We start from the raw sequence: 27,430 nt of genomic DNA, 5'->3' as shown, positions 1-27,430 counted from the left end.
GGGATGGTGACCTTTGAATGACCTATAAAATAAAGTTTAATATCTCGGAAACCGTAGCAGCACAAACGCTAATTTTACCTGCACAAATCTGCACAAACGTAGCACTAAAAAAGTAGACCATTTTGGCCCATTTTGGAGCAGTCTGGGGGGATGGTGACCTTTGAATGACCTATAAAATAAAGTTTAATATCTCGGAAACCGTAGCAGCACAAACGCTAATTTTACCTGCACAAATCTGCACAAACGTAGCACTAAAAAAGTAGACCATTTTGGTTTGTTTTGGAGCAGTCTGGGGGGATGGTGACCTTTGAATGACCTATAAAATAAAGTTTAATATCTCGGAAACCGTAGCAGCACAAACGCTAATTTTACCTGCACAAATCAGCACAAACGTAGCACTAACCGCTCCGCCTATTTGCCTTTACGTTTCAAGTGGGTGGGGGGTCAGCTTCACTCTGCTCTCTGCCTAGCATCCTGCTCGCCAACGTCCAGTCACTGGAGAACAAGCTTGACGACCTCAGGGCCAGGATAAAGTTCCAGAGAGACATTCGGGACTGCAATCTCCTCTGCTTCACCGAGACATGGCTGAACCCAGCGGTGCCGGACCACGCCATCCAGCCGGCCGAGTTCCTCTCGGTTCACCGCATGGACAGGACACGGGACTCGGAGAAGTCAAGGGGAGGCGGCGTGTGTTTAATGGTGAACAACAACTGGTGCAACAGTGCGAACGTTGTTCCTCTCACACGCTCCTGCACACCAAATCTGGAACTACTGTCCATCATGTGTCGTCCTTTTTATCTACCTCGGGAATTTACATCGGTCATTGTAAGTGCCGTTTATATTCCACCACAAGCGGACACGGTCACCGCCTTATGCGAGCTGCATGAGGCACTCACACAGCACCAGACACAACACCGGGACGCTGCGCTTATTGTGACGGGGGACTTTAATAGCGCCAACCTCAAACGCGCAGCGCCGAACTTTTATCAACACATCACCTGCCCCACCAGGGGTGAAAGGACACTGGACCACTGCTACACTACGGTCAAGGACGGCTACAAGGCACAATCCCGCCCCCCGTTTGGCAAATCTGATCACGCCGCCATCTTCCTCATGCCAAAATACAAACAAAGGCTGAAACAGGAAGTTCCGGTTCAGAGGAAGGTCGCGCGCTGGACGGATCAATCGGTGGCCGCGTTACAGGACGCACTCGATGACGCAGACTGGGGCATGTTCAGAAACAGCTCCGACGATGACGTCAACGTGTTTACGGAAGCGGTTGTGGGATTCATCGGGAAACTAGCGGATGATACCGTGGAGACAAAGACTATCACAACGTTTCCCAACCAGAAGCCGTGGGTGGATAAAACCATCCGCGACGCTCTGAGATCCCGCACCGCTGCCTACAACACGGGACTCATGACAGGGGACATGGACCCGTACAAAGCCGCGTCATATAACGTGCGGAGGGCGGTGAAAGAGGCGAAGCAGCGCTACGGGAGGAAACTAGAGTCACAACTCCAACAGAGTGACTCTAGGAGCCTGTGGCGGGGACTAAGGACAATAACGGACTATAAAGCACCAACAACCGGTATGACGAACGCGGCCGTGACTCTGGCAGACGAGCTGAACACTTTCTATGCTCGCTTCGAGGCTGCAGCTAAGGTCTCCAACAATGCTAGTGTTAGCGGCGCTAACGGCTGCAGACAGGAAGATACTGCCAGCACCGGAAACGTGCTCGTCATCTCCGAGCATGAAGTAAGGAGAGCCTTCAAGAGAGTGAACACCAGGAAAGCAGCAGGACCAGACGGCATCCCAGGTCGTATCCTCAGAGACTGCGCATACCAGCTAGCTCCTGTGTTCACTGAGATATTCAACATCTCTTTATCTCAGTCGGTGATCCCCACATGCTTCAAAGAGTCCATCATTGTTCCTGTCCCGAAGAAACCCCACCCTGCTTCTCTCAATGACTATCGCCCTGTAGCCCTCACCTCAGTAGTGATGAAGTGCTTTGAACGCCTGGTCAGAGACTTCATCATTTCTTCACTACCAGACACACTGGACCCACTACAGTTCGCTTACCGTCCAAATCGTTCCACAGACGATGCCATCTCTCATCTCCTCCACACATCACTCACTCACTTGGACACTAGAAGGGGGAATTATGTTAAAATGCTCTTCATAGACTACAGCTCTGCATTTAACACCATAATTCCCTCCACACTCACCACCAAGCTGGAGCATCTGGGACTCAGCTCATCTATGTGTCAGTGGATCTCCAACTTCCTAACTGGCAGACCACAGGCAGTAAGGATGGGCGGACATGTCTCAGCCTCCACCACTCTCAGCACTGGAGCCCCCCAGGGGTGTGTTCTGAGCCCCCTGCTGTACTCTTTGTACACATATGACTGTGTGGCCACTACCAGCTCCACCACCATCATCAAGTTTGCTGACGACACCGTCGTGGTGGGCCTGATCTCTGATAACAACGAGACGGCCTACCTGAAGGAGATTAGGAATCTGGAGAACTGGTGCCAGAGGAACAACCTCCTTCTAAACGTCAGTAAGACAAAGGAGCTGATAGTGGACTTCAGCACTAAGCAGGAGAGGAACTACCAGACCCCCGTCATCAACGAGTGCCCAGTGGAGAGAGTGGACAGCTTCAAATACCTCGGAGTTCACATCACGCAGGACCTGTCATGGTCCTGTCACATCAACACCGTGGTGAAAAAGGCCCGACAGCGTCTCTACCACCTCAGACGCTTTAGAGACTTCCAACTGCCCTCCAAGGTGCTCAGGAACTTTTACTCGTGCACCATAGAGAGCATCCTGGCGGGAAACATCTTAACCTGGTTCGGGAACAGCACCATGCAGGACAGACGAGCTCTAGAGAGGGTTGTGCGGTCAGCTGAGCGCACCATCCGCTCCGAGCTCCCTGACCTGCACTCAATCTACAGCAGGCGGTGCTGGACCAAGGCCAGGAAGATCGTGAAGGACCTCAGCCATCCCAACAACAGACTGTTCTCTCTGCTGAGGTCAGGAAAGCGATTCCGCTCCCTGAAGACCAACACAGAGAGACTGAGGAGGAGCTTCTTCCCGCAGGCGATACGGTCTCTCAATCACACCACCACACAGTACTGACCCACACATACAGTTCTTACACACACACTGGACTTTCTGGACTTTGGTTTTGCACAACACTGGTCACTATATTCTTCATTTCCGGTTAATACTTGTACAGCTGCTGTTATTGTGTATATATTTATTTATATTTAGATTTCTTCATACATTCTTATATAGTTCTATATTGTGTATTTTGTTGTACAGTTATTTTATTTTCAACTTTAATTTATATATTTTATCTTATTCTTCCCAGTTAAATTTACCCTTCATTCTAATTTGTGTTGTACAGTTATTTCATTTTTAACCTTAATTTATATTTTATTCCTTCCTAGTTAAATTTACCCTTTTTAATTTTTCATATTTATTTCCTTTCTTATTCATAGCCTTTTCCTTTTTTGTTTTCTTTAGGTCACGAGCAGTTGTCCAAGCATTTCACTACATATCGTACTGTGTATGACTGTGTACGTGACAAATAAAAATTTGAATTTGAATTTGAATTTGAAATTATTATACTGTGATGTGGATGAACTTACTACCTTTTGTCAATTATATTTGACATTGTTTTTGCCAACCCCGTGGTATATAATGAAAAAGCTTGAATATACTGAAACACTCTGTGATAAATCTGAAAAACAGCCAGCACTGAGAATACAGATAGTCTGATTGAAAATGGAGAATCACTAAACAGCACACACATAGTTTATAGATAATAAGAGTGCAAAGTCTGCTGAACTTAATGTATAGTGTGACCTTGAGTGTAGTATATTACAGAGTTCTGGTCTTCAGTCTCTAACAATCTTAAGTACATGCTGCGTTCCCAGTCATGGCGCCAATAAGCTCATGAGAGCAACACACACTTAACCATGCAGCCTGTAACAACCCCCTAATCTCTACAGCAGCTCAGCCTGAGGTATGAGATATACTGTTCCTTTAATGTGTGTGTGCACTTTGGTGCATATGTAAGTGTATGTCTGTGTGCATGCTCGTGCTCATACAGTTGCACAGAAAAGTGTTGGGCATATGCTTGTGTATTGAGGCCACTGCTCTTTTCCCTTTGTACCAGGCCTGACTCTTAATTCTGCAGCCAGCACATACAGGCACGTACACACACTTAGAAAAATACACATCAATCTTCTGGAGCAGTCAGTCATCTATTGCAGCTTCAACTATTGTCCACTTGCACTGGTATGTCTGCATTCACGTATATTTGAATGCTAAAGAGGGAGAGAAGTGGGAGACCAAAAAAGAGACAGCCAATCAGCTGAAAGACATTTGGAGGTCCATAGAATGCCATGCAGTGAGTTCATTGAGTTCACATGTTTGAACCCAGCATACCTGCAAAAATGCAAGGTGGCCTTATCGCTCTTTTGTCCTGTTGTATGATGCAAAGCTCCATACAGCTCTAGGCATGTTCTCTGTTGCGTTTCAGAATGAAGGAAAAGCTGAAAGCATAAGCGGTGATCGCCAGTCGAAAGTAGGTTATCGATACTGCTGAAGACTGCCCAGAGCACTTTTAAATTGATTCTTTGAAACCGTATCATAGAAAGTGAGATTAACTTGAAAAAAAAAGCATATGAAAGGTCTCATCTGCTCATTGAGCAAAACTGAGTTTCCACATAGTTTCTTATTGATTCATTGGTTTGTCCCATCGCTCTGTTTTTAATTTTATTTTCTCTCCTTCCTGCTCTGTCCTTCTTTCCTGTTTGTTTCTTCTTTAAAACATCCTCTCGATCCAGTTGCAATTTATTATTCAGTTTTCAGCTCCAGCTTCTGTCGTTGTGAAAAACACAAAACAATATTTCAGTCATGAACATCCACTGATATTTCTGTTAAAGCACTGACCTGAAAATCACAATCTGACTTTCATGTCTCTTTTGGAAGTCATCACTGGCTTGGCAGTAAGTAAATCAGCAGTATAACAGCATTGCATTTGAATAATTGTTGATTTACCAGTTGAATAACTAAGAAATACCATAGTGAAGTACATATATTGTACTCGTAATATGCCACTGCATCATATCGACTGTATTTACGCCGGGCCCTATATGTCTTGTTGGAGAATAATTTAAAAGGAATGTTGGCACTCTGATGGATTTAAAAACCTGTACGCCTGCCAGAACTCCACTTGATTTAATTAGTCTGTAGGAAACTCTACTTGAGGCTTGGCAGACTGAATTTACAGGCTAATTTATGGTTAAACCACACACAGACACACACATATGCACAAGGTGCTCATGTAAATTAACTTTGTACTGTCTGCCTCCTTTTCCTTCAATTTTATCAGATGAGCCAGCAGAGGAAAAGAAAGGCTCCAGCTCCTCCTCCCACTCCAACATCCATCACGCAAGGCTCTGATGACACTTCAGCCTCTCCGGCTCCCACTCCTGACAGTCAAGCTCCTGATAAACCTATGCCGGCATCCCGCATCAAGGTGGCACATTCGACCACAGCCTCAGCTGCCACTGTGATAAAACTAACAGAAAAAACAGCCTCGCACAAAATAGCAGTACATCCTGTGTCCAATGCCATGCCAACCTCCAGCTCCCCAACCCCGAGCAGCAGCACTACTGACAGCCTTGCTGTGCAGGATTCCAGCTCTGAACTAAGCCAGGGTCTTGATGATTCAGATGCTGACCTAGAGCAGGCTGAATCCCATTACAGCTACAGTAGCAGAAGCACAACAAGTGGGTCCGTGCGGGTCCAACCTGCTGCGAAAAACTCCAGCGGCAGAGTGGAAGATTCAGTCAGCAGCGCGGCCGGCAAAATAGCTCAAGACAGGACGTCAGAGAATAACTCCATGTCGGAGACTGAGTCCGCCCTGAACCTGAAGCTGGATGAGGCTGAGAACAATAGGCACAGCGGAATGGGTAAATATCTATAAAATGGCCTTACAGCAAGCGTACAACACAGCAGCAAACATTTAAAGACTTCCCTTCATAAATTCACACACTAAAGCAACAAAAGTTACGCAGAAAAGACACATAAATTGTTTAGCAGCAAGTAAAAAAAAAAAGATAATTATATTTATAGTGACATAGAAGGCATACAAGGGAAACTTTGAGATCTACCTATTCTCAGACACAACTACTGCATATATATGCTTTGTATCTCTGTCTGTCTTAAAAAAAAGAGCATATCATGATTCCACTGGCAGAAAAAGTGAGCTTTGCCATTGTTCATTGAACTCTTGACAGTGACTGTAAACACACTTTCTATATGCTGAAGAAGTGAGAGGTGAGTCAGAAGTTGCCTGTAGAGATTTCTACGTGTTAGAAGTGACTGAATATCTGCTCGAGAGAGCTCAGCTGTCACACTGCAGCAACATCTGAAAGTGTCACGAATGACATGCATAACCTGCTGAAGGAAAGTGTGTGTGTGTGTGTGTGTGTGTGTGTGTGTGTGTGTGTGTGCGTGCGTGCGTGCGTGCGTGCGTGCGTGCGTGCGTGCGTGTCATGAAGGACAGGAACTCGTGGAGCTGGTTTTCATCATCGCCCATGAGACAATATAGTCCTTGTTTCTCCCTTAAGCTTATCAGCCTCTTACAGTACATTCTTCTGTCTTTTTTCACCCCCCTCCCTCCCTTTTTTTGTTACACTCATTTTTTTTATATTCCTCTCTTTCTTTCTCTCTATCTCTCTTATGCCTGCACCCACTCGCTCAAACCTTTAAAGCTGGCAGATACAAAGGCAGACAGATCCATCACAGATTTAAGCAGGATCTACTTGAACTTTAGCTGGCCTCATATTGATCTTTATATAACCCAAATCTTTCTCCACAGCAAAGCGAGATTGCGGCAGAGGGTTGTCGTGTCTGACAGGGGCATAGATGAGAGAGCTGTAGACCTCAAAAGGGATGAGAAAGGTGAGAGTATGAGAATGAAGTTGAGAGAGTGGAGCATGGGAAGGTTTTGACAGAGGTTTTGACAGAGGGTGGCAGGCAGAGGCAGGGGGACTAGAGGAGTTTAAGGAGAGAAGGGTGATGGACAGGCGGATGAAAGCAAGAGAAAGGATGAAGTATGAGGAGGTTAGTGCATTAGACAGTTCAGAAGACACAGCACGAAGGTCATTAATAAATTTATAGACCTAGCTACTTTCTTTTTCTCTATCCTGACGCTCTGCTGACAGTGCACCACCTTCTCGCCTCTCTTTTGCTTCGACTTTTGCTATTTTCAGTCTTTCTTCTGTATCTTCAAACTATATAAGAAACTATTCGCTGAGTTAAGATGTGTGTTTGTGTATTTGTGCTGAAATGGTTATACTCCAAAAACTACATTCCTTCAAGTGGTCCCTTTTCACCCTTTAAACTTTTCACCCACAGTGACTGTTAAAAAATGTTTTCTGCCTGACAACTGAACTGGTTATACATGAACAAGTACAAACTTGTGTGAATAGCTTACATATATGTTAGGTAAACAGCATCACCCTACACATGACCAGAGATGGGCAGTAACGCATTACTTGTAATGCGTTACTGTAATCTGATTACTATTTTCAAGTAACGAGTAAAGTAAGGGATTACTATTGCAAAAACGGTAATTAGATTACCGTTACTTTCCTGTAGGAACGCTGCATTACTGCGTTACTAAAACCGTGATTTTTTGCGAGAATGTCTCACGACAGTGACGTAAGCGAGTGCGCCGTTAGTGACAACAGCTGTGTGCAGATCAACAATGGATCACATATCGATTGTGGGAGAGAGTATGAGCGTGCAGCGTTTAAAGCGTGGAAGTACTGACCTTACTTTGAGTTTGATTCCATAAAAAGTGACAAAAACATTAGTGTCCGTTGTGCATGGGAAGAAAACTTCTTTTTACAGCGAAAAAACCCCCTAAACTTCCAAGCAAGCACCGAGTGCGCAACGACGTAATGGGAAATTCACAGAGAAACTCGCTGTCAGGTTTTGTAGATCGGACTCACGCGCAGACCACTAGTGTCTTCAAAAGGTGCATTTATTTACAGTGTTCCTCTACAGTGGAATTCATATATACATATAGTGATGTCAAGGGGAAAAGGGGCCGGGGTTCCAGGGTCCAGGAGTGAAAGAGGCAGGAGTCCAGGAAGGGAAGGTTTTCATTCAGCCCTCGCACATCTCCTCTCCTTTCCTTTATCTCTCTTGCTTCCGTTCAGTCGCCATGCACAGGGAAAGAACAGGTCCAGAGGCGATCTATACACAGGCAGAAAAAAACCATTAGTTTCCTGGTTCAGACAGGCTCACAAACTGACTTTACAAAATTCAGGACGACTGACGCTGATGGCTCAACGATCCAGCGACGAGTAGAGCAGACTCGCCCTCTTAAGAAGGGTTCCAATCTCTTATGATCAGCAACAGATGAAAGAGAGAATGGAAGAGGGCGAGAGAGAAAGGGAAACAAAAACAAAGCACCTGACAGCTGTCAGCTGTCGAGGAGCGGAGACCATGACAGTACCCCCCCCTCAACGGGAGCCTCCCGGCGACCCACCAGGCTTGTCCGGATGCAGGCGGTGAAACTCCCGGAGCATGGGCACGTCCAGAACGGCCGCCCGAGGGACCCAGGAGCGCTCCCCCATGCCATAGCCCTCCCAGTCAACCAGGTACTGACAGCCACGTCCCCGGCGCCAAGAGTCCAGTCAAGCTGTTATGGGCATACTCGATCCACGGCAACTCCTCACTCCAGATGGTTTGATTGGTGGAGGCGACACAGCGCAGGGCGGTCTCCAGTTCTTGGTTGGCCCGCTCGGACTGGCCGTTGCTCTGAGGATGATAACCCGAGGATAGACTAACCTTTGCGCCCAGGGAGTTGCAGAACTCTTTCCAGACCCGAGAAGTGAATTGAGGCCCTCTGTCGGACACTATGTCTTCCAGGATCCCATGCAGGCGGAAGACGTGAGTGGCGAGTAGGCGTGCGGTCTCTAGAGCTGTGGGAAGCTTAGGCAGAGCAATGAAATGAGCCGCTTTAGAGAAACGATCGATTATGGTGAGAATGACAGTGTTACCTGCTGATGGAGGTAGTCCGGTGATGAAGTCCAGTGCTATGTGAGACCATGGCCTGGAAGGAGTGGATAACGGATGTAGCTGACCCGCCAGGGGTTGGTTCGATGGTTTGTTTCGGGCACAGACCGTACAAGCAGTGACGTATTCCCGAGTGTCTTGGGTGAGTGAGGGCCACCAGAAGCACCGCTGGAGAAACTTAATGGTGCGATGTATCCCTGGGTGGCATGAGAACCGGGCCGTGTGAGCCTATTGTAGAACCTGGGATCTGACAGAGCGCGGAACATAGAGTCGGTGGGTGGGCCCCCCTCCCGGATCCGGTTCGGCTACCTGAGCCGCCCGGACGGCCGCCTCGATCTCCCAGGTGATGGCCCCGATAGTACAGGTTGCCGGCAGGATAGAATCCGGATCCGCCTTTTCGTCAGCAGCGGAGAACTGACGGGAGAGAGCGTCCGGCTTGACGTTTCGGGAACCGGGTCTGTAGGTGATTGAGAAGTGGAAACGGGTGAAAAACAGGGCCCATCTGGCCTGTCGAGCGTTAAGACGTTTCGCCGTTTGAAGGTAGGCCAGGTTTTTGTGATCGGTCCAGACCACGAAGGGTTGAGTGGTGCCCTCCAGCCAATGCCGCCATTCTTCCAGGGCGAGCTTAATCGCCAAGAGCTCCCGATCGCCCACGTCGTAGTTACGTTCTGCAGGGGTGAGACGACGGGAAAAATAGGCACAAGGATGCATCTTACCCTCCCTCTGTTGGGAAAGGACGGCCCCCACCCCTGAGTCGGATGCGTCGACCTCCACCACGAACTGAAGAGTAGTGTCAGGTTGGACCAGGATGGGCGCTGAAGCAAACCGTTTCTTGAGCTCCTGAAAGGCTGATTGGGCAGCATCACTCCACTGAAAAGCAAGCTTGGGAGAGGTTAACTGGGTTAATGGTAAGGCAATCCTGCTGAAGTCCCGTATGAATCTCCTGTAGAAGTTAGCGAAGCCAAGGAAGCGTTGCAACTGGCGACGGTTGTCTGGTTCGGGCCAGTTCACAACAGCCTTGACTTTCACAGGGTCGGGTCGGAGATCTCCACGCTCGATTATGTACCCTAGGAAGGCAACTGAGGGCACATGAAACTCACATTTCTCGCTTTTGACGAACAGCCGGTTCTCCAGAAGGCGTTGCAGTACCAGCCGGACCTGGGTCTCGTGTTCAGCCTGGGAGGAAGAGAAGATCAGAATGTCGTCTAGATAGACAAACACAAATCGGTTAATAAAGTCCCTTAGAACATCGTTGACCAGAGCCTGGAATACTGCAGGTGCGTTAGTGAGGCCGAATGGCATTACCAGATACTCGAAATGTCCAAGGTGAGTATTGAACGCCGTCTTCCATTCATCGCCATCCCGAATCCGAACCAGGTGGTAAGCGTTTCTCAAGTCCAGCTTGCTGAATATGACGGCTCCCTGGAGAAGTTCGAAAGCGGAGGTGAGCAGGGGCAGTGGATATTTATTCTTGACCGTAATGTTATTGAGTCCCCGAAAGTCAATACAGGGTCGGAGGGTCTTATCCTTCTTTTCCACAAAGAAGAAACCTGCTGCGACGGGTGAGGAAGAGGCACGGATGATGCCGGCAGCGAGGGATTCAGTTATATATTTCTCCATAGCCTCCCGTTCCGGCAGCGAGAGGCTATAGAGGCGGCTGGTCGGTAAGGGAGCTCCCGGCAGCAGGTCTATGGCACAGTCATAGGGCCGATGGGGTGGCAGCGACTGGGCTCGGTCCTTCCGAAACACCTCAGCGAGATCGTGGTAAACAGACGGCACATCTGCTAAGTCGGAAGACCGCGGTGGCTCTGGGCCGGTGACCGATTTGTTAGGAGGAACAGCAGCCTTAAGGCAAGTCATATGACACTCCTCTCCCCAGCCCGTGATGCCTCCTTTCTGCCAATTAATCGTGGGGTTGTGTTGCTGGAGCCAGGGATGACCGAGAACTAACGGCGTCTGAGTGGAGTGAAAAACAAAAAAGCTAATCTCCTCCGAATGATTACCAGACAGTGTGAGGGTGAGCGGCTCAGTGATGTGTGTGATGTCGGGGAGGCACTGCCCTGATAAAGCCGTGACGCGTAAGGCGTGGGGTAGTGACTCCACAGTCACACAGAGTTGTTTTGCTAGTTCAGAGTCAATGAAATTTTGTTCTGCTCCAGAATCAATAAGCACAGAAAGTGAATGACACTCGGAGTGGACCAAAAGCTTAGCCGGCAGGGCTAAACGTGGAGGAGATTTATCCTGATTCAAACCGCCCACCAGTACTCCTACCATCACTGGCGGGCACGGCCTTTTGCTCGCGACGGACAGGAGGCAATCATGTGTCCCTTATTACCACAATACAGACACTCACCGGCCGTGATGCGTTGCTGACGTTCTGCAGCAGTTAGGTGAGAGCTGCCGATTTGCATGGGCTGTACCTCTCCGTCGGCGCCCCCTGATGTCCGGGAGTACCGGTAATCGGCCGAAGCCTCTGCCCCTCGTGGCCCTGCGGCCTCCTGGGAACTGGAGTTCCGTGCTTGCCGACGAGCTCGTAGCCGCTCATCCACCTTAATACATAACGACATCAATTCGTCAAAAGCAGTGGGTAGGTCCCGCATAATCAATTCATCTTTCAGATCTTCCCGGATGTTATTTAACAATGTGCTCCTGAGCGCATCCGGTCCCCAGCCGGTTTCTTCTGCCAAAATCCAAAAATCGATTGAATAGTCTGCCATACTCCGCTTACCTTGCTTAAAGTTAAGGAGGCGGAGCGCCGCAGCCTCGACTCCAGAGCCCTGATTAAACACAGTCTTAAAGTTAATCACAAACCTCTCAAAAGAGATCTCCGGGTTGGAGTTTAACACGACCTGGGCCCATTTCAAAGCCCGGTCACGAAGCATCTGTACCAAAAAAGCAATCTTTGCCCCGTCATTGTTATGAAAACGCCGCTGTTCGCGGAAAATCAATGAACACTGGGCCAGAAAGCCAGGGCACTTCTCTGTCTCCCCCGAAAAGGGCTCGGGCGAAGACAGGGGACCGTCAGAGGATGGGGTGGCTGCCGATGAGTGACCTGCCATAGCCGCTGCGAGTGTCTCCTGCGGGGCAGGGTGAGCCGGCTGGGGGGTCCCTGGCTGTACTCCCCCTGGCGTAGTCAAACCGCAAACAGCTTGAGTTAGTGCGGCGATCTCACCTCGCAGCTGATGTAGCATTTGTTCGTGGCGAGTCAGCGCCGCTTCTTGGGCAGCCAGTGCCTGACCGATGGTATTCTGATCTGCTGAGTCCATGTTGTGGCTGGATCGTTCTGTCAGGTTTTGTAGATCGGACTCACGCGCAGACCACTAGTGTCTTCAAAAGGTGCATTTATTTACAGTGTTCCTCTACAGTGGAATTCATATATACATATAGTGATGTCAAGGGGAAAAGGGGCCGGGGTTCCAGGGTCCAGGAGTGAAAGAGGCAGGAGTCCAGGAAGGGAAGGTTTTCATTCAGCCCTCGCACATCTCCTCTCCTTTCCTTTATCTCTCTTGCTTCCGTTCAGTCACCATGCACAGGGAAAGAACAGGTCCAGAGGCGATCTATACACAGGCAGAAAAAAACCATTAGTTTCCTGGTTCAGACAGGCTCACAAACTGACTTTACAAAATACAGGACGACTGACGCTGATGGCTCAACGATCCAGCGACGAGTAGAGCAGACTCGCCCTCTTAAGAAGGGTTCCAATCTCTTATGATCAGCAACAGATGTGCTGATCACCTCCAGGTGTGTAGGCCAGGGGCAGGAGTCCATACTGAGCTCCGCCCCGGCAGGAGAAAGAGAGAATGGAAGAGGGCGAGAGAGAAAGGGAAACAAAAACAAAGCACCTGACAGCTGTCAGCTGTCGAGGAGCGGAGACCATGACACTCGCGGATTCTTCAACTGACCGCGGCACACCTGCACCAGGGTAAACCGCCGCCTACCGCAGTCCTGCTTTACAGGTGAAAATAGAGCAACAGGACCGCTGAGTCTTTGACTTTATTTATTTTCTGCTGTGTTTTACTTGCATCTATTTGAAAGAGTGAGTGTAAACACAAAAAATATTTTATTTTATGTGCTGGAATGTGCAGAAAATAGGTTTAAATGTTAAACAAATTTATTCAAGTCAGAGAATGTAGCATATAATTAAATTTTTGCTTGATGCATAAAGTTAAAAGATTAAAACTGATAAAACAAGTTAAAAAAAGAGACTTTTCCATTTGATTACATTTTGTATGATGGATTATGTAGAAAAAGCAGAATTGGGCTGAAAGATCTATCGCTTTATTACCTATTCAGGTTGTAAATCGTGTTTTTAAAAAGTAACTAAGTAACTAAGTAATTAATTACTTTTGAAAATAAGTAATCAGTAAAGTAACGGGATTACTTTTTGGGGGAAGTAATCAGTAATTAGTTACTGATTACTTTTTTCAAGTAACTTGACCAACACTGCACATGACATATAGAGTGGTTCACTCATGCCTGAAAATGCAGAGATTTGCCATCTGAAGGGTTTTAATTACTCTGTTTTTCATTATTCCTTAATTTATGTATGATTTTTTTGAGCCTGTCATTTAATGTGTATATGTGTATGAGTGTGCGCTCCAGTGGTTCTCAAGGTTATAACTGCGTAGTTTATCATCCCAGCCCTGCCTGTTATTTCGGTACCATCCAACTGTCAACAACAGAGTAAACAGAAAACATAGAAAGTTGACGAATCACAAGCTTTATAAGTAAATTTAGGCAGCTGGATTTCAGCACAGCTTTTCCCCATTATTGTGCTTTTATTCCTATTACTTTTTCAGATGCTTCGTATGTATCATTTGCAGTCGACTCCTCACTTCCTTTCTTACTGTTTCCTTACTGCTTAAAAGCTGTTTGTGCTTTCAGTAATGATCCTGTAAACAGTTCAACAAAGCTTTGCATTTGTCTTTTCTGGAAATCTAGTTTCAAAGGTGTTTACTCATAGCTATAACAAGTAAAACTGCAGTCTTAACTAACATATGTTAAAATGTTTTAATTTACTATGTCATAACAGCTCTGCTTCCTAGAGATGTTATATAGCTTATTTATATTGTTAATTATTGATGCCTCTCATTGTAAATTACCATAGATGCAATTCTAGAGGACCTTGTAGTGCTTTAAGGGCCAAAAACTTTGTGGGAGTGCTATGACAGACCACAGTGCTTTGATTTCCACATCACTGTAGGTTTTTGATGCCTTTTACAGTTGGGAGGTTCATTCAAATGAAGAAGCACAAAGCAAGTATTTGATTGAGAGTGGACTTTGGACTTTCTATAAATACGTTTTTATAATATTGGGACTTCCAGGTTAAATAAAGGTCAGCAAAATAAATGAATAAAAAGCTAACTCTTTCCTATAACTCAGTGATAGACATAACCTGTGGCTAGTGAGCCTCTAATGGCAAACATGGTGATTTAGAAAATATAATAATTGGCAATTTAGAACAACAGCAGAAAAAAATCTGAATTCTAGTTACCAGATTCATGAATAATCTTTATGACATAGTCTCACCAAACCTTCTGGTTTACATCGTCTAGCCCTCTGACCCCAGCAGCAAGAGGTCTAGGCAGCGTTGCACATACCTCTTCAGTGAAGTATGTGAAAATCCCCTATATGTAAATGGAGTCAATAAAATATGTATAAAAACTATTTATTGTATCATTAAAAGTTGAGGGGATCCTCAAACACCCCCCTCCTCCTTCAAAACCTGCCCCTGGTTCACATGCCCATGATCTACCATTGTGCACTTGTCACAGAGTTGCCCAAATAAAATATGGACGTCATGGGTCCATATTTTATGGATTGTCATGAGAACTTAAAGGGCTAAAGAAGCAACTGTTTCCACAAATAAATGTAGTTTTCTTTACAACTTCCAGTTCAATGAGAAGTTTCAATATAACTTGTTAAGTCACTTTCCCCATTTTTGAAGTGTGACCATCAGTGCTTGCCCTGCCCGCATGCTGTTTTTCCTTTAGGAAACACTCATCGTCTGGTGCCACCCAAACCTCTCCGTTCTCCCGTGCAGGAGCCATCACAGCATGTATCACCCTCTACTCCTCCCTCGACACCCCCTCCCCCTGAGCCTACAGAGAGCAACTCTCCGCAGAATCTCACGGAGGTGGAGGAAGCTCCCCAGTGTAGGTTCCACATGGACTGCCCTCCCCCTAACCTCGATTCTTGTTTTCTCTTGTCTTTCCTAAAAGCTGCCAATCAGGTTTTCCAGCTCTTAATTCGTTTTCACCCAGTCACAGTTTGTATCTGGCTTAACTGCCAAACCTTGATGTTTGTGTTTCTATGGCAGTCCTGAACTCTGTCCTTTCATGTTTTCCATCTCTCCTTCAGTGACCTGGGCAGCAGAGTTGTTAAGTGATGCTGGGTCCAAATGAGGTCAGGGGGCTTCATATATATATATAAACGTCAATCTCTAAGCTTTGATATTTTCCCTGGGTCCAAAGGGTCAGGTCTAAGGTCAACAGCAATCTTCTTGAGTACCTTTCATGTTGCATTTAAACAGGACGTGGGAGTAAATTAGATGTATAATTGACGAGAATTTTGAGTGATGCTGAACTGTTTTTAATGCCACCTTCTGTCCCTGTAGGTGCTCCCTATATGTTTTGGTTTTTCTTTTAATGCTCCTTACCTTACCAAATACAAATTTAATGATCTACTCATCTCAAATCTCATCTGTTCTCTTCTTTCCTCCCCCACCCCTCACCCTCCTGTGTAGTGTACTGCTGCAGGCCTGTGCGTCTTCGTTCCAAACACTCCTGAAGTCTCTCTCTCTCCCTCTCTCTCTCTGGCTCGATCCTTCCTTCACTCCGACAGTCCTTTTTCATCAGCTCCCTTTGGTTCTCCATGGCCTCGCTTATTTCTGCTGGACTTTTCTTTGATAATCACCATCCTCCTCTCATCCCTTTGATGTCTACTTCTGCTGTTCTCTGCTGTCTTGTATTTGGTGTTACAGTCTCCCGTTTGAGTACCATTTCATTTGTATAACTTGCCTTTACAGAATCCATTCTCACTGCATATAACCTTGTGACAAAAGTGAAAGCAAGTTGGAAAAAGTTTTGCTCTTTAAAAAAAAGCTTGTTTTTTTTGTACTGTTTGTATTGTTTTTATCCTTTTTACAAATGTTTGTACATATTCTGCATGGTTTTTACTTCACATTGATCCACTGGTTGTCAGCGTTGAGAGTTGAGTTAAAAGTGGACACAGAATGTGGTCAGAAGGCAGCGGTGCTAGGTCATGTGATTTCAGCCAATATTTCGGTGATGTGATAGCTGCAGATCGATTGCAGGACAGTGTACGTCGCTCTGTCTTTGCCTGGTATTGTGGCTTGGTTTAGAAACATAAAACCCGAACGCGTGCTGACTTTAGCAAAAGTATGGAAAGAGTGATGTATCGATGACATGTTACTTTTAGGTGGTAATGGCTCTTAAATTTCATAAAGACAAGCATATGAAATACAAGACCTCTCTCCAAAGAAAGCTTTTAACAGTCTACTTCAAAATTAACAAGACACTGTGAACTGGAGGCAGCTTGTAGCTCAGTTAATGCTTCACATTTTGTTTTTGAAGGATTGCATTAACTGTAGAATTAGGAATTTTATTTAGGATGAAAAACCACAAGAAATCTGAGCTTTAAAAAACTGTTTCATAGAAAGAACTTGTGTACAGTTACGAGCGGTGTAATAGAAAACATCCTGCATGCTAAAGTACAGTTTTTTGTGTTATCTTTGTTTTTATTAAGCAATTCTCTATTGTATGAATGCAACATTTGTGGTATTGAAGTGTATTATGCGGTGAAGACGAATTTTACTTTTTTGAGATGAGGACAGTTTTAGACAGCAATGTACAGGCCTGAACTGATTACATTTTAATTGTACGGTAATTTAATTTTCTTTCTGATGACATTTTTAGAACTCTGAATCTTCCAAGCCTTTGAAATACGGTGCATATGCGTAGCCTATTTCAGGGGATGTATAATTTAAATTAAGTACTTTTTGAACCTGCAAAGGATTGATCATCGATTTCTTTTTTTTCTTTTTCCTTTTTTGGGGTGATTGAAAAAATAATATGTTTACAAGAAATAGTTGATTAAACTTTTCAAGACTGCCCCAAGATTCCAGGACACTGATTTAGCACTGTGCATGGAATGTAGTGGCATGTCACAGTATTAACAGCTTGGGAATGGAGACACCCTTAGTTTAGCTCTAACAGACAATTTTGCCCAAGGTCATGTTGAGTTGGAAGTTTGTCTGTTTGTGTGTGGGTGTGCTTGTCTGCAAGCGTATACATATGCAAGCATAAATCTGTGTGTGCATATGTGCACTTGTCTTTGCACGTCTCTGTGGATGTGTGCCGATTGCGGCTGTTGCCAGCATGACTAAGCTGTTGCTGGGAAGGAGCTGGGGGGACAGCCCTGTGAGTCATCACCACATCTCCTGGAACGGACTGTTCTCTCCACACCAGTAGGAGCAGACCCAAAACTGACAGTCCTAGTACACTGCAACACACATTATATTGCAGTGCAGTGCATGACCAAATGCATGCACAATCTTATTGACAACTGGTATTACAAACAGAGTCATTCATTGTTAAATTCATTAAAAAAAAAGTTCACTGCTAAATAGCCAGCGCTGTGCTTGCTCGTTGATCTAATAAAAAGCAAACAAGTGGTACATTGATTTTTATTCTTCTGGCCTTGAGTTCAGTGAGATCAGTGATGGAGTAAATAACTTCCCCAAACCCACATGACTGACCAGAACATGAGTGTACTAAAAAATGAGAGGGTATAAGCAATGCTAGGTTTCCCTCAAATCTAAAACTGTACAGTGAAAATCTAATCAACAGAGTTTGAATACAGTAAATCTACCCACACATCATTAAAGATGGTTTATCAAGCCACAAGTGGTGGTTCTTCAGTCTTGCTTTTAACATATTTGGCTTATGTTTTTTGGCTTGGGTGCATGTGTATCTGTGTGTGGGTGTGTCTGGGTGTGTGTTTGATGTCAGAATGAAATCTTGAAACTAAACTAAATACTTACCCGGTTTTTTTCCCTCCATGTTTACCGTCTCTTGATCTTCATGCCTGTTCTGTAGCTTGTGCTTTTTTTTGTTCTTGTTTTTATTCCTCTCACTTAGAAGGTTTTAGCCATCATTAATCTTCTAAGTTTTGTTGATCAGAGAAACTATAATGCACTTCCTAATTAAAACACTTGTGGCCTTACTGTTCTGTAATCTAATATTTCTTGACTGCGATAACAGTCAGTCCCAGTGCTAAGATTTTCTGTTCTCTCCCAGCTTGGCTCCATTCTGTTCAGAACTCTGCAGTCAGTGACCAGAAACCAGAAACTGAAGCACCTCTGGCCGAGACTCTGTCTTTGGGCAGCAGCAGTGCCGGCAGCAGCCTGCATGACCAGGGTTACGCTGCCTCTGAAGGTATGGCAGAGGGCGAGGACTCGGGCATGATCAGTTCTCCCTCTGACACCCAACCCACTTCCCCCGATGGGAGCGTGTCTCTGGATGGAAGTAGTGGGTGGAAACCGGCGGGGCCAGTGCGAGATAGTTCCAGTGAGAGCGATGAGGGATGTGCCACCTGGGGATCAGTACACAGGTAGAAAACGGAACCAAGAAAGTGGGTTGGGCAGTTTAAATGAGACTCACAACAAAATTATTTCTCATATTTGCATATAAAGAATTTGACTAAAGTTATATTCAAGATGGTGGGACTAATTAAGAAATCTGCATTTACTTCATTTATCGACCTGACTTCTTTCCCATACTTACTAATCTTATTGTCAATATTAGCTCATCTTCTCTAATCCACTGAGCTGTCCATTTAAGCTAGCCTAACTGCTATTATTCCTATTTATTCTATTTATCCCCTTTGTATATTTTATTTATATTTGTCTCTGTATTTATATATGTGTGTGTGTGTGTGTGTGTGTGTGTGTGTGTGTGTGTGTGTGTGTGTGTGTGTGTGTGTGTGTGTGTATATATATATATATATATATAACAGTTCTGTAACTGTAACTTCGGTCGTTGCTGTGCTTTTTTTGGAAGTCGAATTTCCCAGAGGAACCCTCCCGAGGGATTAATAAAGTTCTATCTTATCTTATCTTATCTTATTACAACAAACTGTCACAGTTTTATCCAACTTGATTTTAACAAAGTTGATATTTGTTATTGAGCCAGCAGTAAAAATCAAGAGCTGTTCCTACCATAGTATATTTGAGTCAGCTTTGCATTCTGGGCTTTTATAGTTATGGTTTTAGGCCCTTAATCAAAAGTCTGTGAAAAATCAATGCTGCTCCAGATCCCTTTTCACATTTTAAGTTGTTTTGAAAAGCATACGCTCATTTACCCAGACCAGGGATCTTGGATTGATGCCCCTACTCAGAGAAATTTTATGAATCCAGGTTCTGGCCTGATGTTGCCAGCTCTTCATTATTCCAGGAAACCACTATAACCCAGTTTTCTCAGAATTATTGAGGAAAAGAGGACCCGTCCAAGTCTCTTAGAAGATAAATTCTATTTGGGTTGGCCTTCTTGATGCAATTTGTTATGGCTAATATGCCACTAACCCATGAGAATTCTCTGTTGAACCACTGAAGAGAGTGCAGGAAGTTTGAACTGTGGTATTAATATCTTAACAGCTGTGTGTTTCAAAGCCAGCAGACTCCAGTGAAAATAAAATGTGACTTTAAACACTTAAAGTCTACACATATTTTTCTTTCCTCTACTTCTGAACTGCCTTTACCCTTTTGATTTCTTAGGCAGATTACTTAAGCAAAGGGTGCTGAATATAACAGCATCACTAAAGTAATGGGTTTTACTATATAGTCTTTTCAGTAGTGACTTTTTTTTATAAACGATAAGGGTCTCTACGTGATTATATTTACATGTGTATGTAATATACATGATGATGACTTCTTTTTATGTACCCTTCTCAGGCACAAAGACATCAGCCCTCAGTCGCAGTCAGTGATTTTGAAAAACAACTTTGAAGATGATCCAAAGCTCGCAGCCGAGCTCCATCAGACTTTGGCTGATTTTGAAGCAGACCTTGCAGGTAAAAGGGGCAAAAATATAAGCTACACTGAATAGAAATGTCTTCACTGAGATGTATACATCCAGCACTGAAATTGAAAAACAATTCCTAAAGGGTTTAACCTGTTGATCATCATAACACTACTGTAGCTGGATCAACTGAAGTAATCCTGTAAATGTTCTATATAACATAAAACACAACACTTCATGATACTCCACATGAAGCGACTTTTCCACACTAAGTGGATTACCTATTAAGACCTGGATCTGTCACTCTTTTGCAGACCATGAAGATGTAGTCTCAGCAAAAGAGGCTCCTTATACCATGTCTAGTGACAGTAATGAGGTTCCAGTGTCTGTAGTGGACTTGGATGTGCCAGTTACAGCCATAGATGAAGTACTGGAGGACTATGATCATAATATTATTGAACATGAGGTGAAGTCATTTACCAGGAAGGAGTCAGCTGGCAGCAAAGGTAGGAAAAACAACCAGTGCATCAGATTTAAAATGGTTTGCTTTTCTGTATTATGTTTACTACAATTTTTCTTCCCTTATCTTATCACAGAACATGGCTTTTGTCACAAGTCCAGAATGGAGCCCGAGAACAAAAACAACAATGCTTATACAGAAGCAGTCAATAATAAAAGAAACCATACAAATACTAAGGGTTTGTCTCAATCTGAGCAGTACACTAAACCAGCGGAGAGCAAGTCTGTGTGTGACAGAAAGGAAAAAAAGATAAAGGAGAAAAAAATTAAAGAGATGAATCTCGTCAATAGCAACAGCGTGAAAGGAGATAAGCAAATATCGGCTGTTAAATCTAATGATGACGTGCACGAAAACATGGAGAGCGCTGAGATACTGCCTGACCCTGTGAGATATAATGCTGAGTCTTTTGAGAAGAAGAAACCGGATTTTCCACCAGCAAGTCAGAAACCAGTATCTATGGAAAAAGATGAACAGACGCATAGGGTTTTCCCTACTTCACATAATAAAATTACTCGCAACGTCACATCACGATTTGGTATGAAAACCTTCACTGTGATCCCTCCCAAGCCCTCTGTTATAAACACTGCTAAAGAACAGTCAGGTGTTCGATTTACCATTGGTGCCATTAAGATCGACGATCAGGGAAACATGGTGAAAGAGGGTATCTCCAGGAATAATGTCAGTAGGTCTTCAGAGTCACAGATCAATTCTGATGAGGGTTCTCCTCTTCTTGGGAAGGCCAAAGCTTTTTGGAGCTCAAATGAAAGACAAGACACTCCTGTGAACCCCAGCAAAGATAAAGCTGAGGAGAGCAAAAACAAACTGAAAAGTGCTTCTACAGCAGTCACAGAAACTACACTGAAGACCAGTAACACAGAGTACCTGAAATCAACACAGAGTACAGTTTCTAAACCTCCAGAGAGAATCCAACCTAAAGAGGTGGTGAAAGAAGAAACTAAAGAGCCTATAAGGAATGTCAAAGTTCCAGACAAAGGCTGTGTTGAGGTGGGGAGCAAAAGTTCAGTACCCAAAAATGTTCAGCCCCCAGCTGACAAACCTACCATTCCTCCTTCAATACTTCCAGACTTGTCCTTCCTCAGACCGCCCAGGCGAACCTCAAGCCAATATGTAGCGTCTGCCATCGCTAAACACCCCCCAAAGACCTTAGCGAAACCCAGCTATGTCCCTAACAGCCCTGAATGCTCTGCTTCCCTGAAGACACCGACTACTGACCTCCAGAAATCAGGTCGATCGATGCAAGTTAATCCGCGACAATCTTCCCTGTCGTCTTTGTTAGAGAATAAGGAGAATAGCTCTAATTCTGCAGTCAGGTATCCTGGTCCTCAAAGATCTACAAGCTACCCAGAGTATATGTCAGATCAACAGAAAGATTTTAGAGAAGCAAACAGGGGTGGATTTGAAAATGGTGTTGTAGCCACCAAAAGAAGTTCTGATATGTTGGAAACCAAACCAGCCAAGAATAATCACGCTGAGTTGAGTGGATCCACCAACATAAAAGTAACTGCCAATGACCAAGATAATGTCAAACATCAGCTTGGAGGTCCGAGCCCAGCAAAAAGCTATGCCCTAAACTCATATATCAAACCACCAACAGCCCCAAAGACCATATCTCAAGGACAGACAAACGTAAGTTTAACCTGGATTATACTGTTAATATTACAACATACAAATCTTGAAAATATACTATAAATAATTGTTTTTATAATTCACAGAACTCAGAGGAGACAGCTTCAAAATCTCAACTGCCTGAAACAGTGTCAGACAGCAGTGTGACGGTGTTTGGGCCAATTAAAAAGTTCAGACCAGTGATCCATAAATCTGTTGAGAAAGAGACGTCTCTGCACAGCAGTCTGATGGAGGCAATCCAGACAGGTGGAGGCAAAGACAGGCTGAAGAAAGTGAGCTCAAGATAAAATGATTTGTAGGATAGCGTTTTGCCCATCTATCTGGTTTCATATGTTCATCTAAACAAGCTAGGTAATAATGTTGGCTGATTTTCTCCTTTTTTATTGCCTTGTTAGATATCAACTTCTGGCCCCAGCTCCTTAAAGAAAGGGCCTTATGTTGAAGAGGAGAATGAGAGGTCTGCTCTTTTGGCTGCCATTAGAGCCCAGAATAACACCGGCAGGCTGAAGAAGGTAAAATATTATCCTAACAGCTAAGAAGTATCATTGATCTCTATATGCTGATATCCAGGGTGGAAGTAAGAGGGATGTGATCTAAAACATACAAGTATGAGTTATTATTTTAACATTTATGCATGTATAAAAAAACACTTCCTTATAAATATATAAAATGCTGTTCTTTTTAGCATGTAGTTACAATGCTTCTCACCATTTGGATGCAGATTAAAATGTATCCAGTATACAGTTATTTAATATCCGCAGAGCATAACTCCTAATATTATCTATACCCTGTGATTTCTGAGTGCCATTTGCAGGTCAAATATCCTGTATGTACTTAATAAACATCAGCATGTTTGAACTGTTGTTGTGAGCATGTTGCTATGCCAAATGTAATACATAGCAAAGCTGATAATATCATTTTATGTTGTACGCATATGGTTTTGCACAGTACGAGCATGTGTACCCGTTACATTTACAGTCAAGAAGAGCTTAAATTAGAATGTAAATGCTAAACACTTTGTCTCGTGTTATTAGTTCATTAGCAGCTTACACTGCAATGCAGGTTATGCTAGCACATGTGTCTATTTTCATCCACCCTTTTGGAAAGCGTTCTGTGGTTTGCTCACATTTGCGTACCAGAGTGGAATGAAAGAGGCAGAAAATGTGCTACTGCTGCTGAAACATCTGTGGCTCTATTCTGGAGGTTCCCTGCCAGATCTGGAATCTCTGGAATGCTGTATGACTTAGTCGGAAAACAAAACTGTTGTACTTCTTTGAAAAGGAGGGTAAACAGACTGAATATGTATATTAAATGGAGTTATAAAATAAGTAATGAGTGCTCATATAAATTTGAATGTCTCTAACAAGAAAATAGAAAAGGCTTTGTTTGTCTTTCTAGCTATGCATCAGGTGTATCAGGAGTGTGTGTCAGAGACTCATATGGGAGCAGCTGTCCTTCCATATGGTTACATGTCTACAGTTACCATTGTCTCACCGCTCTGTGTGACAGGTCAAATCTGTAGCTGCCCATGAGCTTGAGAAATTCAGAAAGTTGGCATCTGAAGAAGAGAGAAGCAGTCCAAGCTCTCCCTCTTCCCCCGAGAATTTGACCTGCACCTCTCCTCTCTTTACGCACCCACCACCTCCACCACCACCGATGATTGCACCGCCACCTCCTGCCCCTGTCTTGCCCCAGGGTAAAACTAGCTCTGTGCCACATTCGAATGCGAACGCCCCCAGGAACCCTGCTCTAGCCAGGGAGGCTATGCTGGAGGCGATCCGCTCTGGATCTGCGGCTGAGAGGCTCAAAAAGGTAAAACTATTAAAAATATATAGAGAAGTTTACAACTATGAACAACCTTTGTTTGCTTTATATTAGCAGCAGTTTCGTGAAAAACATCTTTGGTCTGGTTTCACACAGCTTCCCTTGCTGGAAGACATCACTGGCACTACAAAGATCTCCTGCGGTCTAGTAGCCAGGAAACTGGAAATGAGTTGCAGATTGTAACACGTACAAAGATAAATCTGACAGCCATACTGTACTGCTCCATGAGTATTTTCGAGGGGATAAAGTTCAATTTTAGGTCAGCAGCTATGGAAAAATAAGACTTCTGAAACTTTTGAATTGTTATTTTTGCCCTGTTTATACCAGAAAGGAACAATGGTAGCGACTGAATAGCATCAAGAGGGCGAAAAATCAAAGAACTCCCGATCACATGTTGTTGTGTTGCCTCAAACTGTTGCTCCTGTCATTATCACAGTGGAGAAATAAAATGACATGTTCAATTTCTTTCAACTAGGTCGCAGTTCCCAAGAAGACGGTTCAAGTGAACGGCAAACTGGGAACGATCCAAGCGAGCTCCTCAACAATCCCTGAGCAGTAAGAGGGGGAGCCAGCATCACCACAACAAGAAATAATAGATTAAGTGTAGTCTTAGTTTCTGTGTTTTGCCATAGTGCTTTTACAGCAGGTGTTTGGGGAAAAACAGTTTGAGTTGCATTTTCAGTGAATGCTGTCTGATATATTTTTTTGCACTGCAGAAATTGTGAAAAATCAAGTAAAAATAAATAATTCAGAATAAGATTCACACCTCTTACTACTAATATTGGGCCTCATTCGTACATTGGTGTAGTTCTAAAAGGAACAGCAAAGCGGGGATGTAATTACTTATGAATGAGGAAGGATTTAAACATTTCTTCTAGCAAGAAGAACCTCACTGTGTTAGTAGCCAAACACCTGCAAAATCTGTCTAACAAAGGGTGCGATAGGTGAAAGGTTTGCAGTTTATGTTCCGCTTTGACAAACAGCAGCTTGCTGGGAAATGTTCCTTTCCACCTTTGTAACATATTGCTGTTCGTAAATACATCCGCTGCCATCCACCCTTGAATTCACAAGGCGCAACTAGAGCATTGACATAAATCTGTGCCAATGAAAGCAAAATGTAATAGTATATGAGACTTTCATATCATTTTGTGTTGTGATCATTTCCATTTGCCTTTACCACTGTAGGTTTCAAATGCCTTATATGCCTAATGCTAAGTCAGTGTTATGCACATATTGTTTGTTTAAAAAAAATCGATGTGAGGTGCAATAAGTTTGATCAGATTCTGGACTACTTCCTATTTTATTGTAACAATTAACATTATTTAAAACAATTTTTTTTGTATATTTAAGAAAACAGTAGGTCCGTGAGCAGTGCTTTAAGTGTATTATTTTATGGAGATCTCGTCCGTAATGCCAACTTCCACAGTTCAGACTCTAAGGAGTCATATTGTAACAACTGGCTGGTGCCTGTTAGTGCACTGTGCTCCTGTTTAAGCTTCTAACCTTCATTTGTGCTGCTGTTAAAAATCTGTAGATGCTATGTTGTGATATTTCTGACTCACGGTGGAAAACATGATAAGCATAGCCTTAACATTTGCTATAAATACATACTGTACATACTGTAGCTGAAATAGTTTTTTTTTTTTTTTTGACATTTCAACATTTTGAAGCATTTTCATTAAAAACCATAAGAACGGTTTCACAAAAAGCAAAGAGATTAGTGTATTAAATCGATAAGATAATCTAAAACCAGCTTTAGTAAAGCTTATGTCATAATTTAAGCATTATTGCATTTCTTTCTGCTATGTAGGGGAGGTTTAGTGGGTCATAGCTATGAGTGAGAGCCATTAAATAGTTTGTATTAGATACGATTAAAGTCCATGCTGGATCATCGTTAGAATGAAGAAAAGCTTACGCTCCATATTCAGGTAAAATGTTTGCTGCTGTGTATTTCGAGTCTTTGAGTAAAGGGGGTTAACTAGTTTTATAGACACTAACTTTAATTTGTGTTTACTTCATGCATGATGCAAAATTCTATAACTTCAGAGGTAAACTTTAACTTAATTTTGGGAGGGAGCTACAAAATAAAAGCCTACCGAAGTGTATATCTTGTAAATCATTGCGATAGATTTGCTTTATTCCACTTACTGAGTGAACGTTTTTATAAGCTATTGCTTTTTATGTTTAAAGTGCACATTGTTTTATGGAGAAGGTTAATTTTGTTTACCTTTTTTTTGATTCAATAAATACATTTTGTAATCAAGCAAAAATTTACCTGCTACTGTCTTTTGTTTTGATTATATAAATGAAAATATGTGCCCCACCTCTCAAATAGCAATTAGACAGATGTTAGGTTTAGCAGATGGCAGCATGAACCTTGCCCTGGAAAGCATCCCACCCCACCTCCCGATGTGTCTGTGCCATTCCCAGCACTGTGGTTCGCTGGAAGACTGTGGCTATCCTGCAGTCCTTATGAAACATATTGTAACCTCTCTGCCACGCCACAGATGAGCTACTATTCCGGGCAGCAGCTCATGGCCGTGACTCATCACTATGTGGTCACACAAAATTACTCTCAAAGAACTTGAACCTTTCCTGTATTCCTGAATCCTGAAACATTAGACTTTGTGCCGCTTCACTCCCCCCACCCCTCAGATGCAAATGAATGATGCAAACATCCAGATTTTATTCCAAATTGAACTAGAAATGCATATTTTGTGCACGCACATCCTGGTTCGCCACAAGTGTCGTGTAAAAGCTAGCAGAATTTGAACACTGAGGCTTTTTAAATGCCTTCTCTCAAGGTGTTCCCAGACAGACAGGTTAATTGAAACTTTCACGGCGGAGAAAAAAATATCAGAGTGCAGAAGGGTGAGCTTGGCCAAGAGAGAGAGCAGTAAATTCCTGCTGGGACCACAGACTCTTTAGTGGGTTCGCATTCATGCTCGCTCTACAACCATTCTAATCCTCCTTACAAATATGTGAAAGGGTGTGTTTGAGTGGGTGGATGTCTGTGTGTCAGTGGGTGGGTTACTGCGGGTGATATTTTTGTTCTGAGCATGTACGTGTATTCGGGCTTGTGCCTTTGTTGCCGTTCCAAACCATTTTAACCAGCCTACCAACGTAAACAACCTCCAAATCAAGAATTACCAGAAGGTTACGCCACATAATCGAACAAAAATATAGTCATTCAGGTTTGACTCTGGTTCTTGATTTTATTCCTCATTGCTGGGTTTGTGTTTGTTAACCATTACATATTAATGGTAACATGTAGGCCTGAGCCTGTTAA

The 27,430-nt window shown here is 43.8% G+C and overlaps 1 protein-coding gene across 8 annotated transcripts in view; it reads left to right on the top strand.

The window, feature by feature from the left end:
- The window catches only part of cobl (cordon-bleu WH2 repeat protein), a 75,003-nt gene extending 48,590 nt beyond the window's left edge, over positions 1-26,413 (top strand). For 6 of the 8 annotated variants that reach the window (XM_086310780.1, XM_086310784.1, XM_086310782.1 and 3 more), the window contains 10 exons: positions 5,408-5,990; positions 15,105-15,266; positions 18,432-18,744; positions 20,084-20,202; positions 20,465-20,656; positions 20,747-22,317; positions 22,404-22,589; positions 22,713-22,829; positions 23,827-24,129; positions 24,617-26,413. In XM_086310780.1, the coding sequence (XP_086166906.1) occupies positions 5,408-5,990; positions 15,105-15,266; positions 18,432-18,744; positions 20,084-20,202; positions 20,465-20,656; positions 20,747-22,317; positions 22,404-22,589; positions 22,713-22,829; positions 23,827-24,129; positions 24,617-24,700 (3,630 nt within the window). In that variant the 3' untranslated portion in view covers positions 24,701-26,413. Of the gene's footprint in view, positions 1-5,407; positions 5,991-15,104; positions 15,267-18,431; positions 18,745-20,083; positions 20,203-20,464; positions 20,657-20,746; positions 22,318-22,403; positions 22,590-22,712; positions 22,830-23,826; positions 24,130-24,237; positions 24,583-24,616 lie in introns of those variants that run through there. The other 2 variants (XM_086310786.1, XM_086310785.1) reach the window with 2 other exon arrangements.
- The last annotated feature ends 1,017 nt before the right edge of the window (positions 26,414-27,430 follow it).

This window comes from Aulonocara sp. 'chitande type north' Nkhata Bay, linkage group LG11 (assembly GCF_057382095.1).
Source record: "Aulonocara sp. 'chitande type north' Nkhata Bay isolate Kocher_YH1m ecotype deep benthic linkage group LG11, A_spYH_male_GT1.1, whole genome shotgun sequence".
Taxonomy (NCBI): domain Eukaryota; kingdom Metazoa; phylum Chordata; class Actinopteri; order Cichliformes; family Cichlidae; genus Aulonocara; species Aulonocara sp. 'chitande type north' Nkhata Bay.
This window is presented reverse-complemented; position numbering and strand designations above follow the sequence as displayed.